This window comes from Melospiza georgiana, chromosome 24 (genome assembly GCF_028018845.1).
Source record: "Melospiza georgiana isolate bMelGeo1 chromosome 24, bMelGeo1.pri, whole genome shotgun sequence".
Lineage (NCBI taxonomy): Eukaryota > Metazoa > Chordata > Aves > Passeriformes > Passerellidae > Melospiza > Melospiza georgiana.
Window position 1 is genome coordinate 8,133,962 of NC_080453.1, and position 14,521 is coordinate 8,148,482.

General features: G+C 55.2%; 1 protein-coding gene across 5 annotated transcripts in view; it reads left to right on the forward strand.

Moving 5' to 3' along the window:
- The window catches only part of MACF1 (microtubule actin crosslinking factor 1), a 149,947-nt gene that overhangs the window by 27,348 nt on the left and 108,078 nt on the right, over positions 1–14,521 (forward strand). For all 5 annotated transcript variants that reach the window (XM_058040211.1, XM_058040208.1, XM_058040212.1 and 2 more), the window contains 3 exons: positions 9,332–9,393; positions 10,533–10,622; positions 13,978–14,055. In XM_058040211.1, coding sequence (XP_057896194.1) covers positions 9,332–9,393; positions 10,533–10,622; positions 13,978–14,055 — 230 coding nt within the window. The remainder of the gene's footprint in view (positions 1–9,331; positions 9,394–10,532; positions 10,623–13,977; positions 14,056–14,521) is intronic.

A 14,521-nucleotide genomic window follows, 5' to 3' on the forward strand; every position in this document is an offset into this window, starting at 1 on the left:
GGAAACCAGCTCCAGCTTCCTGCACCCTTTTCCTGTGGCACATCCCAGCTCCACCACGTCACCAGCTCCCATCTGCCTGGCAGGAGGCTCTCTGCCCCTCTCAGGCTGGACCAGGGGCCCATTTATGGTGGCCTCGTGGTGGGTCATTCCTCCTGCGGCTTTAACAGAAAGCAGACCTCTTTTTGGGGGGGAAAACTATGCCAGGATATTTTTCATCCAGGCAGGGATGGAGCTCTGGAGAATATATTGCAACAGCGCCGAGCTGCGGGGCAATTCTGTATTTTTTATCACTCATCCCCTTGTCCCAAAAATGTGGGGGCTGCAGGAACCCCAGTGAACGATGCAATTATAGGATTATGGGATGGTTGGATGGAAGTGACCTCAAAGATCATCTCATTCCATCCCCTCTGCCATCCAGGGTACTCTTCCACCATCCCAGGGTGCTCCAACCTGGCCTTGGGCATTTCCAGGGATCCAGGGGCAGCCACAGCTTCTCTGGGTACCCTGTGCCAGGTTTTGGAATGTTTTAAGGCAATGTTTGGGTCCAAACCCCACCCAGCCTGTCCTTGGACACTTCCAGGGGTCCAGGGGCAGCCACAGCTGCTCTGGGCAAACTGTGCCAAGTTTTGGAATGTTTCAGGCAGTGTTTGGGTCTATCAGGTTTTGCTCGATATGGTTTTCTTTGTGTGCCTGACTGGGTTTGGGGAACTGTAACTTGCAACTCGGGGTTGTAAGTATCCTATAAATTTCTGTTTGCACCTGGATGGAACCTTGGATCTCATGGCGTTTTCCCCAGTGTGGAGCAGGAGTTGTGGGACGGCATCTGCTGCATCTCCTGGTCAGTAACTCCTGAGCTGGGATTCCTGGCTCGCCCACCAGTAAATCCTGAGCCAGGCTGATGCTCTGCAGCTCTGCTCTGTGCCACCCTCACCTGAGCAACAACCTCCTCTTGTCTGAGCCCTGGGGAGACAGAAACGGCGAAAAACGCGCCTTTAATTCCGCACAGCCTCCGTCCAAGAGCCGCTTTCTCCCCGCGGAGCTGCCTGTGAGGGGCTGTGAGATCAATCCAGCCTTTGTGGGAGCCTCCCCAGCCCGTTGGCCTGTGGTTACAGGGGCGGAGGGGCCGGGCAGGCGCCGGCTGCTCTCGGTTTGCCCGCGCCGTTCCTGGCACCGCCGGCAGCGGAAGCGTTTCCGAACAGAACCGAAACCCTGAGTAACGCCCAACACCGCGGTGCAAACCGTTAGTAAACGGGGCTGGGCTGCGCAGTGTGCCGTGCTGAGGGCAGGCAGAACACCCAGCCGCGGGAAGGGTGGGGGAATGCACAGACCTCTGCTCTTAGAGCATCTTTTGGGGTGTTTCCTCACGGCGGGGTGTTCTTCCGTTATTCAGAGCATCCAGGGAGGGTGATGGGGATGTGCTTGTGCTCCTCAACCCCCAGAAAGCCAAATTTTGTCACTCTCCCACCCAGCCACGGGAAGGGCGGGGGAGTGCACAAACCTTTGGTCTTAGAGCATCTTTTGGGCTGTTTCCTCACGGTGGGGTGTTCTCCCGTTATTCAGAGCATCCAGAGAGGGTGATGGGGACGTGCTTGTGCTCCTCAACCCCCAGAAGGTCAAATTTTGTCACACCGTTGCTGGGCTGAGTTTCCTGCAGACGAGCAGGGCTGGATCCAGCCCGGGATCCCCTGGAATTGCCGTCTCCATGTCCCGGCTGCGTTTGGCACCTCCGGCTGCTGCTGGCAGGGGACGCTGCTGACTGTCACCCATCCGGGGGGGGGCTCACTGAGGATTTGTGGCTGTCCCAAACCCCCTTTGGTGAACTCAGGGGCGTTGTGGCGATGCCTGCACGGCAGCTGCCGCCGCCACCGATATCCCCTCGGCCGCGGCTCCTTCTCAGCGGGGCTGGGAATGGATATTGAGGAGATGACGTTCAAGCGGGGAAGGGAAGGAGGGGGGGGAAACGACGGCGAAGTTTGGCCGCGAGAACTCCGAGGAAAGATGTTTGAGGCGGCCTGACGCTCGCTTTTCTCCCTTTACCCGCCCCCTCTTGGAGCTCCCAAATCTCCCAGTCCCAGCGGCGCTGGCTGCCCCAAAGCCCTGCCAAGCTCCGGGGACTGGACACGGCCAGAGGCGCACGCAGAAGTTTTGGAAGTTTCTGCTCATCCATCCATCCATCCATCCATCCCCTCACCCTCCCGGCGATGCTGGGCTCCAGCAGGAGAAGGAAACTCGGAGCCAGGATTGGGTTAAGGGGCCGGCAATAGGAAGCGATGCCTCTCTCGGAGAGCTCCTATCTGCCACCCGCTGCCTTTGTCCTCAGCCACGTCCTGGGCATCGCCGGCGTCCTGTACTGGAGGAGCCGGAGCAGGGAAGGTAGGGCAGGGAAAGGGGGGGTGTTTGGGGGGGCACAGAGTGCTAAAATGGCCGGCATGACCTGGCACGGGTTGTTGTCCCTCCCCGGGAGCCGTGGCAGCGACAGGGACAGGCGTGGCTGTGGGGAGGAGGGAGGAGGACACACACGGCCATGGGGAACGCTCTGAACCCAAATGGGGCTCTGAACCCAAATGGGGCTCTGAACCCAAATGGGGAGGGGGGACAGAGTTTGGGAGCCTAAATTTGGCCTCACCACCCATTCCCGGCCTGTGTGAGGCTGAGGATGGCCAGGATGAGGGGGGACAAAGCTGCTTTTTGTCTGGCACAGTCCCACCACCCTTCTGGGGTTCTGCCTTCCCTGTCCGTGACAGCGGCGTCCCCGTCACCCCCCAGCACCAGCAAGAAACAACCCTGGGAGCTTCTCCCGGACCTGGCACGGCCTCTCCGAGCAGCTGGGGCTGACCCTGCCTCAGTTTCCCAAAATAGGGCCCGCACATGACTGCTCAAGGAGGGCAAGGATTCGTTTCAGGGGTGTGCGATAGCTCCGGGCTCCAGACGGGGATTTGGTGACGCCGCCTTCTCTCCGTCCCGACCTCTTCTTCCCCCTGGGATTTGTTTGTTTTGATTCCTCGCTCTTTCTCTCGGGCCGTGCTTGTTCTCGCCGTGCCTCCGCATGGGGCCCTTTCCCCGCGTCCATGACCGATTCCCTCTTTATTCCCTCTTTTCTTTCCCTTTTTTTTTTTTTCCCATGCAAAGGGGCGGGACTGCGCAGCCGGGGCAGCGCCTGCAGGATTTTCCCTGGATGCTGCTTTTTGAGATTCACTTTTCCTTCCTCCCTCTGAGCTCTACTGGGGGAGAGGGAGGTTGAGAGGGGATTGCACAAATGTCACGCAGAACGCGCCCTGTCACCCACTAAACCCAGCCTTGCTGCAATTCCTCCCGCTTAAATAATCTCCATGGCTGGGCACTGTTGGCCAGGGATGGTTTTGGGGACCTCTTAGGGGTGTTTTGGGGTTTATCTCTTCCCCATGCTGACCTGCTGCTTCATCCTACTTGGAGGGATGTTCCACCCCAAATCCACCCCTTTTTGAAGAAATCCTGGAGTCGGTGTTGCAAGCAGCAAGTATATTCAAAACCTGTTTTTTTTCACTGCTTTTTCCAGAAAAGTGAAGGTAAAGCCCAATCCTGGAAGACCCCACCCCCAAATCCGCCCTTTTTTTAAAAAATCCTGGAGTCGGTGTTGCAAGCAGCAAGTATATTCAAAACCTGGTTTTTTTTTCACTGCTTTTTCCCAGAAAAGTGAAGGAAAAGCCCAATCCTGGAATACCAAGATAATTTTGCAGCATTTTTTTTTTTGCTCTGTGACGCTCTGCTGAGCATCTGCCCTGCTCTCCTTTTGCATCACCACATCTCAGGTGTCTCCCTCATTAAGTATCTGGGTGTTGGATACTTTTCCACCGCAGGTATCTCCTGTGCATTCTTCCCGGCTGAATCAGGCTCCGTTTCCTCTCCCTGGGTGGAAGGCTCTGTAAATCCTGCCCTGTTGGCTCTGTTGTCATGATGGATTATGTCAGCTCTCGAGTTGGCAGCCAGCGTGTTTTAAATACCTTGTGCTCCTCAGCCAGCCAGATTTATTTTTTTTTGCATATCCCCCCCTCTCAGAAGTGCCAGGTTCAAAAAGCCCCCTGCACGTTCTCATTCTTTGCTTGTTTTGAAGGGAAACCTCTGGGTTAAAATGCTTAAAAATTTGGAAAATTTTTAGGCTTTTTAAGGTAACCAACCCCTCCTTTAGGCCATGGTTGGCTCATATTTAATCCCACTTACACACTGGGCGTGGGCTTGGAGATATCCTTGAGATCTCAGTGATATCAGTGCCCTGTCTGCTGTCTTCTGTGTTCCTTTGGATTTAACAGCAGGAGGAGGTTTGGGAATCACTTCCCAGCTTTATTCCAGGAGCTGGTGGGCAGCACAAACCCCCTGGTTCCCTCCCAAGGATGGCAAAGGGAGCACCACGGGCTGGTGGGGTGGAGGATGCCACACCAGGGTTGGGATTAGGGACGGTGCCTGGTCAGAAACCTTTTATCCTGCTGGTTCCTGGGGCTGGGGCTGGGCTCTGGCAGCAGCCTGAGGCAGGAGGAGACACACAGGGGTGGAATGGGACAGTGGCACAGGGTGGTGATGATGGAGGAGAGATCTGGGGCCGGACGTGTTGGGAGCTGCTGGGGACAGGCAGGCTGCCAGCACAGAGGTTGCTGCAGGCAAATGGGGTGGGAATTGTCTGTGCAGGGCCTTGTGGTGGTGCTGGGGGGGTTCTCTGGCACCCAGCACCTGTGGGAGCCGTGGAAGGTGCCTGGGGATGCTGAGCTCCAGCGGGATGGGGAGTGGGAGTTCTTCTGTCTGTGGGGCAGGATGGTTTTCCCTGTTTCCTTTCACTTGGTGAGTTTAAGAGCAGAGGAGAATCCCCAAGGCCTCACCTTCTCCTTGGGCAGCCACCAATGCTCCCTGAGCTTCTGTGGGGGATTTGTGCCACAGCGTCTCTGTTCCTTTGGGTTCCTTTTGGATCCCCCATTTCTGGGGATGCAGGGAGCTGAGCTCTGATGGGAATTGTCTGTGCAGGGCCTTGTGGTGGTTCTGGGAGGGTTCTCTGGCACCCAGCACCTGTGGGAGCCATCCCTGTGACAGTGGAAGGTGCCTGGGGATGCTGAGCTCCAGCGGGATGGGGAGTGGGAGTTTTTCTGTCTGTGGGGCAGGATGGTTTTCCCTGTTTCCTTTCACTTGGTGAAAGGGAAACCTCCCCAGGCCTCACCTTGCCCTTGAGCAGCCTCCAATGCCCCTCAAGCCTCTGTGGGGGATTTGTGCCTCAGTGCCCCTGCTCCTTTTGGTTCCTTTGGGATCCCATTTTTGGGGATGCAGCGAGCTGAGCTCCGATGAGCAGTGTTGGGAGAGGAGGTGGGGAGGGAATTGAACCACGTGTGATCCTGTTCATGGCCTCTGCTTGCTGCTGATGCTCCCTGTGAGGGGCCTGAGGCTCTGCAGTCCCTTCTCCTGCCACTACCTTGTCTTTGGAGTGGCACGGATTTTCCTTTCCTTTTCCCCAAAATCTTCCCTCTCTCCCTGCCCTACCTACCTGCCATGCCTCTGCTGGCTGTCCCTGGATGGTGACAGGATGGGTTTTTGGTTTGCTGAAACCTCTGCTAGACCAGGGAGAGAACGAGCATGGAGGGGGGGATTGCAACAAGTTATTTGCCAGGGTGACTCTGGAAAAGATTAGCTGGGCAGAGATAAGCTTGCAATGCCTTAATGTTGTTAGTAAGCAGTAACCAGCATTATTATTAGCTCAGCTGATAGCACGGGCCCCGGGGCTGGGGAGGTTTAATCTGGTGAGAGCCCGGCAACCATCAGAGGAGGTGAATCAGGGCAAAAAAAAAAAAGAGAGGAAAAACCCCCAATTTCTGCAGGACATGGGAACGGGGATTTCATGGAGCCGCCTTTGGGCCGTGGGCACTGCTGGGATGCAGCGTTGGAGTGACAGTGGGACCCGGTGACACCCACGGTGACACCCACGGTGACACCCACGGTGACACCCGCCCCTCCTCTGTCCCGTGCCATGCTCGGGGGCAGCAGCGCGGCTCCTCTCGCCCTCCAGGCCGGCAGAAGGGCTGCAGGGCGATTATATTTAGAAGAAGAGGAAGAGAGGCGCTGATAAGGCGGCCCCCGTTATCTCCCCGCGTGCCGAGCTCCGGGACCGGGACATGATTTGGGCACAAGCCTCGGGCTGGCGGACGAGAACAGCCGGGCATTGTCCCTTCCGTCCCTGGTGCAATTAACTGGAAAACAAGAGGAGGAAAAAACAAGCCAGGAGCCGGCCCAGCAGGCAGGGCAGTGCCCGGCTCTGCGGGACCAGCCCGGTCCTGCATCCCCGTCCCGCATCCCGGTCCCGCATCCCCGTCCCGCATCCCGGTCCCGCATCCCGCTCCCGCATCCCGCTCCCGCATCCCCGTCCCGCTCCCGCATCCCGCTCCCGCATCCCCGTCCCGCATCCCCGTCCCGCATCCCGCTCCCGCATCCCGGTCCCGCATCCCCGTCCCGCATCCCGGTCTTGCATCCTGATCCCGGTCCCGCATCCCCGTCCCGCATCCCGCTCCCGCATCCCGCTCCCGCATCCCCGTCCCGCATCCCCGTCCCGCATCCCCGTCCCGCATCCCGGTCCCGGCTGCGGGAGCCGCTCCGCGCTCGGCATCGCTTCATCCCCACGAACCGGCGGGAGCAGCAGCTCTGCCCTTCGCTGCCCGGAGCGCTCCGAGCTGCCCTGCCGGGGTTCGGGAGGGTTCTGCGGAGCCGGGAGCGGAGCGAGGTCGGTCGGCGGCGATGGCGCGGAGCAGGAACGGGCGCTGCCCGCTCTGCCGGGGGCACCGGGGGTAGGAAGTGGCTCGGTGGGAGGAGCCGTGGCCCTGAACTCATCCGTCCGCACCCGCCGGGGCCGGGCTCGGCGAGCGGGAGGTGCCGGCTGAGGACCCTTCCCCGGGTCGCTGCGGTTTGAATCGCCATCCCGGGCCGGGACCATGGAGAGGCGGCTCCTGGCCGGGGAGAAGCGGCGGCTCAGCGCCTGCCTGGTGTGCCGGATGTGCTGCATCGGTCAGTACCCCCTCCCTGCGTGCCTGGGGACACGGGCTGCATCCATCCCCACGGGCTGCATCCCTCCCCACGGGCTGCGTCCATCCCCACGGGCTCCATCCATCCCCACGGGCTGCATCCGTCCCCACGGGCTGCATCCATCCCCACGGGCTGCATCCATCCCCACGGGCTGCATCCATCCCCGGTGGGCACCAGAGTGGGGAAGGGATATGAGATACTGTGGATCTGGAGGGGTCTGGTGCAGGAAAATCCCTAAAAGTAGAAGTGGGAGTGACACAGCTTCCCCTGCCCTCCATCCATCCCCAGTGGGCACTAGAGCGGGGCAGGGATGTGATACCGCTGCTCTGGAGGGGTCTGGTGCAGGAAAATCCCTAAAAACAAAAGTGGGAGCAACGCAGCTTGCCCTGCCTGAGGACACGGGCTCCATCCATCCCCACGGGCTCCATCCGTCCCCAGTGGGCACTGGAATGGGGAAGGGACGTGATACTGTGGATCTGGAGGGGTCTGGTGCAGGAAAATCCCTAAAAACAAAAACGGGGTGACACAGCTTCTCTGGAGTTGGGAAGGGACGTGACACCGCGGGTCTGGAGGGGTCTGGTGCAGGAAAATCCCTAAAAACAAAAGTAAGAGTGACACAGCTTCCCGTGCCCACTCCATCGATCCCCAGTGGGCACTGGAATGGGGAAGGGATGTGACACTGCTGCTCTGGAGGGGTCTGGTGCAGGAAAATCCCTAAAAACAGGAGTGGGGTGACACAGCTTCCCCGGAGTTGGGAAGGGACGCGACACCATGGATCTGGAGGGGTCTGGTGCAGAAAAATCCCTAAAAATAAAAGTGGGGTGACACAGCTTCCCTGGAGTTGGGAAGGGATGTGATATTGCTGCTCTGGAGGGATCTGGTGCGGGAAACTCCCTAAAAACAAAAGTGGAAGTGGCACAGCTTCCTAGGCTGGCACCGGCAGCCCCGACGCTCCTGCAGCCGTGCCAAGGCTGGAGCCTGGTGGCATGGGAAGGGAGGGTGGATGTGGCTCTGCCCACGGGTGGATTTTGGCTCCTGGTTCCGTGCCGTGGCCCGGGGACGCAGGGGGACGCAGGGAGGGGACGTTTGTGTCACCCTGTGCCACGTGTTTGGGGGAAGCCCGGGGTGGGTGAGGAAGAGGAAGAGGAAGCACCGTTGGGTGGTGCTTTGCAGTCCGCGTGCATGGAGACATGGGGAGGTTTTCCCAGGGTCTCTGGGGCTGTGCGGGGACCCCCAGTGATCCCCCCAATGCCAGGACGGGTTTCTGGAGCTGTCCTGGGGAGCTTGGCTTGGGAAATGCTGTTTTTTTTCTCCTTTTTCTCGATTTTTGACATAAAAACAAAGCAAGGGGTGCTGCTGCCTGGTAGATCCTGATGTCAAAGATGTGTTTGGGGTGAGCAGGGCTCATCCTTTCCCAAAAATCCGTGGGCTGGAGATCCGGGGCTGTGTGCTGTGGGTTGGTGCTGGGGATCTCTGTGTGCTCCATGATTATTGTGCTCCGTGGTTATTGTTAAATCCTGCTGGGCACAGGGGTGCCCTGAGCCCCCCTCGCTGCCTGGGGAGCTGAGTGGGACCCTCTGCCCTGTGGGATCGTCTCCTTTAGCCTGTTTGTCTGTGTTTTTCCTCTGTTATTAGTTTTTAATGGAGCAAAAAGCCTCTCTAGAGCTCCCCCATCGCTGTTGGCATCACCACAATTGTCCCATCTTGTCCCCACTGGGGGTGGCACCCACATTGTCACCCTGTCCTGGCAGCACTCAGAGCTCCCAGTGCCCGGCCAGGGCTGAGCCGTGGGACAGAAATAAACATTAAATCCTGGCAATCCAATGAACCAAAAATACAGGGGCAGAATAAGCTGCTAATTGCATGCCGGGCCAGGACCTGTGATGGGACATCTGGGGGTTTATGTAACACCCTAAAACCTTCCAAGAGTGGGCAGGGGAAGGGGGGGACACCCTCCTGAAACCGGGCAGACCCCCCTGTGCTGCCTCTGGAGGGGGTGAGGAGCCACAGAGAGGGTGAATTCTGGTTGTGCCCATCCCAGTCATCCACGCTGCTTTCCTTGAGCATCCTTATTCTCAGCAGAGAAGAACAAAAGGTGTGTTTGGTTCTGGCTGCCATCTCCCTGCCCTGGGGGCGTTCTGGAGCCTCCCATCCCGCAGCATTCCCTGAATAAGCTGCCTCTGTTCCCCGTGCCCTGCGCTGGCACCGCCGGCGACGCCTCTGTCTCTTCCCCTCATTTCAAAACCGTTTTGAGTTTCTGCATGAGAACCACTGACCAAGAGCTGCCTTTGTCTCCTTTTGACAGATGAACGGGACAGAGTCCAAAAGAAAACCTTCACTAAATGGGTCAATAAACACTTGATGAAGGTAAGAGTCACGGATTTTGTTGTAAAGCCACCGAAATGACCGTCCCTCTGCCTGCTGCAGCTCAGGACTGGCAGATAAATTACTTTTTAAGGGTTTTTAAGTTTTTTTTTTTAATGCCAGCACTTTGTTTTGAGTGTTCATGTGAGTCAGAGCAGAGCAGGATGTGCTGGAAATGTGCTGGAGCCTTTGGAGGGCACTGTAGCATCACCACAGCTCCCTTTTATTGCCTGGGCACCTGATCCTTGATTAACATGAGGTTTGTGCATCCTGGGGCAAAGGAGGGGATCCTGAATCCCCCTTTCATCCCCTAGCCAGGAAAAATGGTCATTTTTTTCCTTTTGAAGCCAGGATGGAGACAAGATCCAAAGTTTGTTAAGCAGGATTAACGTGGCACCACGAGGTGCCTCCTGCTTTCTTGGTTAATGCTGGGTGGGTTTTAATTAATTCTCAATTTAGCAAAGAAAAAGGAGGCAAAAATATGGTTTGAGCACTAGGTGTCCCAGCTGTGTTTTCCTGCCAGCTTTGCAAAGCTCTGTGCCAAGCTTTGGGCTGCTTCCTAAACCTTGCAGAGGAGGGGAAAACAGAGAGAAATGGGAAAACACAGAAAAATCTCGAGGCTGCTTGGGGGAAATATCCAGGGATTCCCAAGTGGGTGAAACCCCAGGAGAAGCTCTGGGTGTTGGGGGAAGAGGGGCTGCACGTGGTGCCCTTGGGGAGCTGCTCTGCTGCCCGGTGGGAGCTGGGTTTGGGGAGGAATGTGAGGAATGTGAGAAGTTAAATTCAGAAGTTAAAATCATGGGGTTACCCGGTGCCACAGTTGGGTTTTGTGTGTGGAACTGGCAGCAGCTTCCGTCAGGCCATTTGGGAAGGGGGAGGCTGCTTTTTCTGGTCATGATTTTGCTTTTTCTGGTCATGATTTTGCTTTTTCTGGTGATGATTTTGCTTTTCCTGGTCATGATTTTGCTTTTTCTGGTCATGATTTTGCTTTTTCTGGTCATGATTTTGCTTTCCCTGCTGATGATTTTGCTTTCCCTGCTGATGATTTTGCTTTCCCTGCTGATAATTTTGCTTTCCCTGGTCATAATTTTGCTTTTCCTGGCCATGATTTTGGCATCACTGATGGCTTTTCCCCTCCCCAGGTGCGCAAGCACATCAATGACCTCTATGAAGACCTGAGGGATGGGCACAACCTCATCTCCCTCCTGGAAGTGCTGTCAGGAGTGAAGCTGGTGAGTCCCCAGGGCTGGGCAGGGATTCTGGAGTGCCCCATAACCCTTCTCCATCCTCTCCCTGCTCCCCTTCAGCCTTCAGCTGTCTTTTCTCACCTCATGGTCTCATTTCAAATGTCTGTCATTGTTTATTTTATTATCATGAATTTTATTATTTAATATTATATTTATCACTGTATATTGTATTTTATATTTTATTTTATGTTAATTTTATTTTATATTATTTTATTTTATTTTTAATTTTATATTATTTTATTTTATTTTTTATATTTTATTTTATATTTTATATTTTATTTTATTTCATTTTTTATTTTATTTTATATTATTTTATTTTATTTTATTCTTTATATTTTATATTTTATTTTATTTTATATTTTATTTTATTTTATTTTATATTATATTATTTTATTTTATTTTATTTTATTTTTTATATTTTATTTTATATTTTATTTTTTATATTTTATTTTATATTTTATTTTATATTTTATTTTTTATTTTTATATTTTATTTTATATTTTATTTTTTATATTTTATTTTATATTTTATATTTTATATTTTATTTTATTTTATTTTATTTTATTTTATTTTATTTTATTTTATTTTATTTTATTTTATTTCATTTATTTCTACTCAAACCCCTGTTCCCCAGGCTGGTCTCTCACCTGATTATGGTGCCTTGGGCAGAGCCCTCTTCTTGCCAAGTTTTACACACCTTCCCCTTCCAGATGTGGCTCCATATTTAAGATCATGGAAAACAGCAGAATTTGACCAAAAACTGCTTCTGTGGCAGCGTGCCCAGCAGTTTATCTCAGATGTGACACTCGTGCTCAGCTCCTGGGTTTGTAGCATCACTGGTGCCTGGAGCATCGTGGAGTTCCCCCTCCTTCCTCCTCCTCCTCCTCCTCTTCCCTCTGTGACTGACACTCTCCCTCAGCTCTGGGAAGATCCCCATTGCCGTAGCACAGCAGGAATTATTTTAGCTTCCCCCAAAAATAGGATCTGGGCAAAGATCTCCCACATCCCTCCGGAGACGCCGAACGCGATTTTGCGGGGGCTGCAAACTTGGATCGCTCCACTTGTGATCCAGACAGCTCTCCAAAAAATCAGGAGGAAATTCCACTCTTGGAACCCAGGGCGTGCTGGAGACCGAGCCACCTTCACCCCGTGCTGCTGCCGTGTTTTATTTTTTATTTCTGGGTGTTTCTCCTGTTGGAGACCGAGCCACCTTCACCCCGTGCTGCTGCTGTTTTTTTATTTTTTATTTCTGGGTGTTTCTCCTGTTGCTGTCTTTTATTTTATTTTATTTTTTTTTTTTTTGGTTTCTCCTCGTGCCTGGGTGTCACATTTTGGTTTCCATTCTGTGTCCCTGCCCTGTGTGCCACCCTCCCCGCCCTCCTTAGCCCGTAGAGCCAGCAGCTCAGTGGAGCCTTCGCCTGGTGGCAGCACCAGCCTGGTGCCGTGCGAGCAGCGAGGAGGAGGAAGATGATGATGATGAAGAAGTAGGTGGAGCCTGCCCCTGGCCGCAGCAGCAGTGCCACCAGATCATCCAGTGCCACCCCAGCGGGGTTTGGGGTAAAACCCAGCCCTGGGTGCTCTGCTGGAGCAGGGATGTGCTCCCGCTCTGGATGGTCTGTGTGCGCACTGCGGGGTCAGCCTGCAGGCAGGACACGCCACCCGCCCGCTGTGACAGCACGTGTGTCCCCTCCACGGGGCAGGGGGGGGACAGGGACAGCTCCTGCACGCTGCTGGCACTGCATGGACAGGCTCTGGGCACCGCGGGCACCTCGTGGGATCCTGCATGGGGCCGGGGTGGCAGCGAGCACAGCTGGGGGACAGAGCCCAGGGTGCGCCCAGATGGGTTTGTCAGCCCTTGTGCTCGGGGTGACAATGCCCTTGTGCAGTGTCACCTCCCTGGAGCACCTTCCTGATGGTCCCCTGCAGCCCTGGAGGTGTCCCCTTGGCAGGGACAGCTTTTCCCTTGGCAGGGACAGCTTTTCCCTTGGCAGAGGCAGATTTTCCCCTTGCTAGGACAGTTTTCCCCTTGCAGAAACACGTTTTCCCTTTGCAGGGATAGCTTTACCCCATGCAGGGACAGTTTTTCCCCTTGCAAGGACAGATTTCCCCTTGCAGGGACAGATTTTGCCCTTGCAGGGGCAAAATTTCCCCTTGCAAGGACAGTTTTCCCTTTGCAAAGACAGTTTTCTCCTTGGCAGGGGCAGCTTTACCTCTTGGTAGGGACAGATTTTCCCCTTGCAGGAACACCTTTCCCCTTGCAAGGACAGTTTTCCCCTTGCAGAAACACCTTTACCCCTTGGCAGGGGCGGATTTTCTCCTTGCAGGGACAGATTTTCCCTTTCCAGGGGCAGATTTTCCCCTTGCAAATCCAACTTTTCCTTGCTGGGACAGCTCTTCCCTTCAGGCTGGAGCAGGAAGGTGACTCAGAGCACTTGGGGTTGTCCCAGCAGTTCAGAACATGGCTGTGGGCTGTGTCCCACCACCATGGCTGGAATCAGATGGTCTTTAAGGTCCTCTCCAACCCAAACCTCCTGTGATCCCATGAAAATTCCTCATCTTGAGGCTGGGATTTGCTTTTGGGTGCTGCTCCTCCCGCTCCTGCTGATTCAAAGCCTCCCATCCCCTTTCCCTGCCTGTGGCTCAGCTGATGGAAACCTCTGGAAATCCCTCAGCTTCAGCAGAGATGGGCAAGGCCCAGGGTGTCTCTTGTGCCCTTTCCTAAGGGTTCCAGAGGTGCCTGGAGCAGGAGTCCCTTCCCAAGGGGTTCAGAGGAGCTGGAGCATCAGCCTCTGCCATGTGTGGGAAGAGCTGCAGGGGCTGGTGCTGAGCTCAGGGTTCCTCTGCCCTCATGGGGACCTGCAGTCCTGAGTCCTCCTGTCCTGAGACCCTCTGATCTGAGTCCCTCTGTCCTGAGTCCCTCTGTCCTGCCTCTGCTTCCACCTGGACATACTGGACTCTGTTCCTGTTTGAGTTCATCTCTTTGCTGAATCCCCTTCCCAGCCTGTCTGGCTGTCCCTGAGCTGGGCAAAATCCTGCCCTGGGATCTCAGAGGTTCAACCAGGCCTGCACACAAACCCTCAGGACCTCAGCAGAGATCTGGATCTCAACATCTTCCCACCTCCATCTCCCACCAGGGCGTTTTAACCTTCTTCCAGCAGGACTGTGCATAGCAATGACTTTATTCACTCCAGACCAAGGCACAGCAGGATGTGTGGGGGGCACAGGGGGGTCACAGCAGCACGCTGACAGCTCCCAGGGGGGGGTCACTGTGCATGTGGGGTGCTGCCAGCCCAGCCCCAGCAGCAGCCTGACCTAAAAGTGCTGCCTTGTGTCTTTGCAGCCGCGTGAGAAGGGGCGGATGCGCTTCCACCGCCTGCAGAACGTGCAGATTGCCCTGGATTTCCTGAAGCAGCGACAGGTGAGGGCTGATAAAAGCTCATCCAGCAGAGCTGGGTGGTTTTTGTGTGTTCTTTGTCTTGTCTGAGACTTTTGGGAGGAGTGCAGGAGCAGCCTGTGCTGGGGTGTGCCCGTCTCTGTGGCGCTGACGAAGGATGGATTGCAGGGGGATTTTGCTCTGTGGATTTTCTCCTGTGGGTGTTGTGCCTCTGGAAACCAGCCCTGCACACAAAAACCACTGTGATAAAGGGACCTGGCCCCAGCTCTGAGAAAGGGTTGGCAAATGTCATTTCTGCACCCCGAAAAGGCTGCCCTGGGGCTCCCTGGCAGATCCCTGCTGTGGGCATGGGTGGCTGTGGCACGTCTGTGCCTTCCCACCAATTTCTGGGGATGTGTGGCAGCTGGCTCTGCCCAGCCCACACAGCCTTGACCTCGGGGCTCATGGACTTATTGTCCCCCAGTTTTTGGAGGGCAGGCTCTCTCCAGCA